At 39.0% G+C, this 4,118-nt stretch overlaps 1 protein-coding gene across 1 annotated transcript; it reads right to left on the reverse strand.

Moving 5' to 3' along the window:
- Positions 1-733: 733 nt before the first annotated feature.
- On the reverse strand, positions 734-2,653 carry lsm8 (LSM8 homolog, U6 small nuclear RNA associated). Its single transcript, XM_010797363.1, has 3 exons — positions 2,440-2,653; positions 1,825-1,865; positions 734-894 (listed from the first exon to the last, which is right to left on the reverse strand). Exons 1-3 carry the CDS (start codon positions 2,468-2,470, stop codon positions 763-765), a joined length of 204 nt encoding a protein of 67 aa, XP_010795665.1. The 5' UTR covers positions 2,471-2,653; the 3' UTR covers positions 734-762.
- Between the last annotated feature and the right edge of the window lie 1,465 nt (positions 2,654-4,118).

Below are 4,118 nucleotides of genomic sequence, written 5' to 3' on the forward strand. Positions count from 1 at the left end.
CGTTGCATGATGGTCGGTCATTTTGTCCGACTTGCTCTGGAGGCTCGCCTACATGAGACGTTGAACGTCTCATGTAGGCGAGCCTCCAGAGCAAGTCGGACAAAATGACCGACCATCATGCAACGCACTAGCAAGACGTTGATCGTAACTGTGCATTTCCTGNAGCAATAATAATTGGGAGGGGGGGCGCGGCTGTTCTTATGTTCTCTGAGGGGAGGCTCACCTACCCACACTTTGAAAACCCCTGGTCTAGAGAATGCACCAGACAGCATCTAAGACCTGCAAAAATCTAAATGTTCTAGGGGGAGGCCCCCTAAACCCTTCGTGCGTCATTTCGTCCGCGTACATTTTTCAGGGCAATCTCTATTGGGCTCAGGGTCATCTGTAAATTAGCTTAGATGGCCCACAGGGCCATCTCCCAAAATCCTTAATGTCATGCACTGCCACTGAGACAAATGTAACATTTGTGATATTGGGCTATATAAATAAACATTGATTGATTGACAGACAGACAGACAGACAGACAGAGAGACAGACAGACAGAGACAGACAGACAGACAGACAGACAGAGAGACAGACAGACAGAGACAGACAGACAGACAGACAGACAGCAGAGAGACAGACAGACAGACAGACAGATGCCATTTCTACACTGTAGCTTTGTGCATATGATAAAACCTTTGAATCTTGAATCTCACATACTTTGGAGATGGAGTAAAGCAGATATGATGGATTCATATTAAAGTGTGTATTAAAGGAGACTCACACGTTGTCCCCCCTCACGATGTAGAGGCCCAGCACCACCTGCTCCACGCCCTGATTCGAGCTGAACACTCGCTCGTGGCTCTCGTCCAGAATCAGGTTGATGGTCTGATCGAAGCCCTTCAGAGTGCCCTGAACACACACATAAGCACACACACACACATACATTAACACACAAAATAACACATAAGCACACACACATTAACACATCAATCAATCAACAACTTTATGAATGGGCATAACACAGGCAGGAACAGGTGTAAGCACACACCAACATTAACAGACAGAGAACATTAAGCAATGTATGTGATCATAATGAAATATGTGGAAATGGTCCGAAAAAGGAGGAACGGTGTACTGAAACATTTTAAAATTAAAATTAAAAATGATGTGAAAATGATTAAATAATTATTTACAATGAATGCAAAAGAAATCAGAAAATTATCTGATAAAAGCTACTTTTCCCCCCAAAAGATATCAGACACAAAAAAAAATATGTACAATTAATTTTTACAATTGCAAAAATATTTTTTAACTTTTCCCTAAAACATTTTGAGATTGTCCGAAGCATTTATTAAAATGTTCCAAGAAATGTTTAAGAAGATATCTAAAATGTGTGGAAAGCAATCTGTGATCATTGTCTGAAAATGTCTATACAGGGTTCATACACTTTTTCACCAATGATTTTCAATGACTTACGTTTCATTACGATACAGAATTTATTATCATTATAGTATTACTATTTCGGCGATTAGCTCAAATATAAATTATATTTGATGCAACTTTAGTTACATTTCCATGACTTTTCCAAAAAAATACCAGGGCCTGGAATTAAAATTTTGAATTTCCATGACTTTTCCAGGTTTTTAATGACCGTATGAACCCTGACTGACAGAGAACATTATACTGCACATTAAATATATTTACTTAACTACGGTATTGAATGCAGGACTTGTACTTGTTGTGGAGTTGTATCACTGTGTGGTTTAAGTACTCTTACTGCAGTGATGTACCTGATTTCTACCTGAACATCAGGTGTGTTGTTTGTGTGTTTGAACTCACCACGATCATCCTGCCGTCTGACGTCACGATGGCCACAGTTCCTGATCTCAGAGTTAAAGAAACATTTTCTTCACAAAATACAGGATTTTTTCTTATTTTGAAATCAATGTAAAGAGCAATCGATTAACCAAATGACTGTAGTGTTTGTGCTAAGGCTTTACGGTGCTGTTTATTTATATATCTGCTCTAGTTGCCCATGTATATGTACACAGATACAGGGCTAACATTGTGTAAAATGTCATTTCTAAATGAATATAACCATTTATTGCAGGAAGACCCGAAAAAACATACAAATGTGAACTTATTGTTTTACAAACTCAGGTAAAACACTTAAACTAACATTATTAAATTAAAGAAAATGAACCCTAATACATGACTAACTTTACACAGCATCTCTTCTCTGATAAACAGAGACACTACGTCACTTTCTCTACCTGAATGTACTTCTGTTTTAAATGATAAATAACTTTTTTCTTCGTCTCTAAACTTTGCTGAAACAACGTAAATAAAGGAGCTCTGATTCTGGTTCATAGACAAGAGAACTCCTAGCATCGATGCTAAGCTAACTAGCATGCTCTCATTCATTCAGACGGCAGCATGTTAGCACCAGGATACGGTTGATGTAGCTCTCCAGGGCCGTGGACATGTTCCTGCTCTCCGGGTTATTTATCCAGCAGCAGAGAGGTGGTCGGTTTGTATTTACACCGGTTAACGGTGAAACGTAGCAGGAACGTAACGGAGAAAAACAGAAGCTAACGGGAGCTAATGGAGAACAGACCGAGTTAATCCAGCGCAGAGTCACCGAGCAGAGAGGAGAGCGGAGCGACTAACGTAGAACGTCACTTCCGGTTGACGTTGATAAATGCTTCTACACTTTGAAAAGACCCTAAATAGATATTATATAAATTCAGAATAAAACGGTATATTTTCAAAATTCGGAGAATTGTTTTCTAGAAACAAATATGGATTTTTTTTTAACAAAACTTTGATAAATGTTTTCACACTCTGAAAGGACTTACAGGAAACACATACATACTGTATTGGTAAAGGCAATACATACAGTATGTAAAGAAGAGGATTCGAGCCACATGAGTAACATGTTTTCAGATGTGACCAAAATAAATAAATGGGTTCCGACTTAAAGGTGACATGTCATGGCCATTTCTACTGATCATAATTCCATTGTTGAGGTCTACTAGAATATTTATATTGTGCAATTTTCCAAAATCTCATTAGTTTCTCATACATCATCTCTGTATAGTATGTGTATTCACTAGGCTTGTTTGAGACGAGCTGCGGCTCGCCTCGAAAGTAGACGAGAATAGCCGATCGCAGCCGGGGGAGGTCTCAAAAAGATCGCCTGAAGTCGGACAGCTCGGAGTCGGCCTCTTCTTCTTCTCTCGGTTTTTTGGCGAATTACAAACAACTTTAAGGTGCATACCGCCACCTCCGGAGTCGGCTTGACTCGGTTTGCATTTATAAAGAATGCACAAATGTGTTTAATCGTTAATGTCAGATATGTACTAAGTAAATACATTTGTTCCTGCTCAAGATTAGTTTCAACTTTATTGTTATTGTACATATTACAGGTACTGAGACAACGAAATGCAGTTTAGCTTCTAACCAGGAGTGCAACAAGCAGTAAAGTGAAAAGTAATGTACACAATCTACAGAATAAAAGATAGAATGAAGTGAATGATGAATAAACAGTGAGGGGTATGAATACACTAGATATACACAGCAGCCTGTGAGCAGTATGAACAGTGTGTATGAATATGCTAAGATATATAAAGTATGAAAACGGTAAGCAGTGCAAGTATAGTATAAAATATTTAGATATTAATTTCATGATGATAAACATTGTGGAACAATGATGAAAAATGTGACGGAAGTGGCGACGTAAAACTGACACAAAACAACAAACTTTTGCCGAGACATTGGAGAGTTTCATCAGCATGCAGCACGGGGTAAAAACATAGACTGTATACAAATGGACGTAGGGTCCGTGACGTCACCGACGTCACCCACAGAGGACCGCAGTGACGCGTCATAAAACCCGGAAGTAAGTTAGCATTTTTAGCACTTCCGGTTCCTTCCTCAAAAAGCAATGCATTTTTTCCATAGGGTTTTGGAAAATAGCTCGAAATAAGGTCTGTGGTTGACACAAATTTAAGAGATAAGTCACGTTTTGTTCTACGACATTAAATACATCAGCAGTTACCCCACTGGTGATTTTTGAAGAGTTTACGTGTCTGAAAAACGATGGTTGTTACCGAGTGGCTGAATAGAGAACC

Source organism: Notothenia coriiceps, unplaced genomic scaffold (genome assembly GCF_000735185.1).
Source record: "Notothenia coriiceps isolate Sejong01 unplaced genomic scaffold, NC01 NC01_scaffold00037850, whole genome shotgun sequence".
In the NCBI taxonomy this organism is placed as follows: domain Eukaryota; kingdom Metazoa; phylum Chordata; class Actinopteri; order Perciformes; family Nototheniidae; genus Notothenia; species Notothenia coriiceps.

Bases quoted from the DNA above. Each gene is read 5' to 3' on its own strand.
- lsm8 (XM_010797363.1), bottom strand. From the start codon at position 2,470: ATGTCCACGGCCCTGGAGAGCTACATCAACC. The intron at 1,866-2,439 runs GTATCCTGGTGC...CTCTGAGATCAG, and splicing joins CCTGGAGAGCTACATCAACC to GAACTGTGGCCATCGTGACG. The intron at 895-1,824 runs GTGAGTTCAAAC...GTGTGTGTTCAG, and splicing joins CAGACGGCAGGATGATCGTG to GGCACTCTGAAGGGCTTCGA.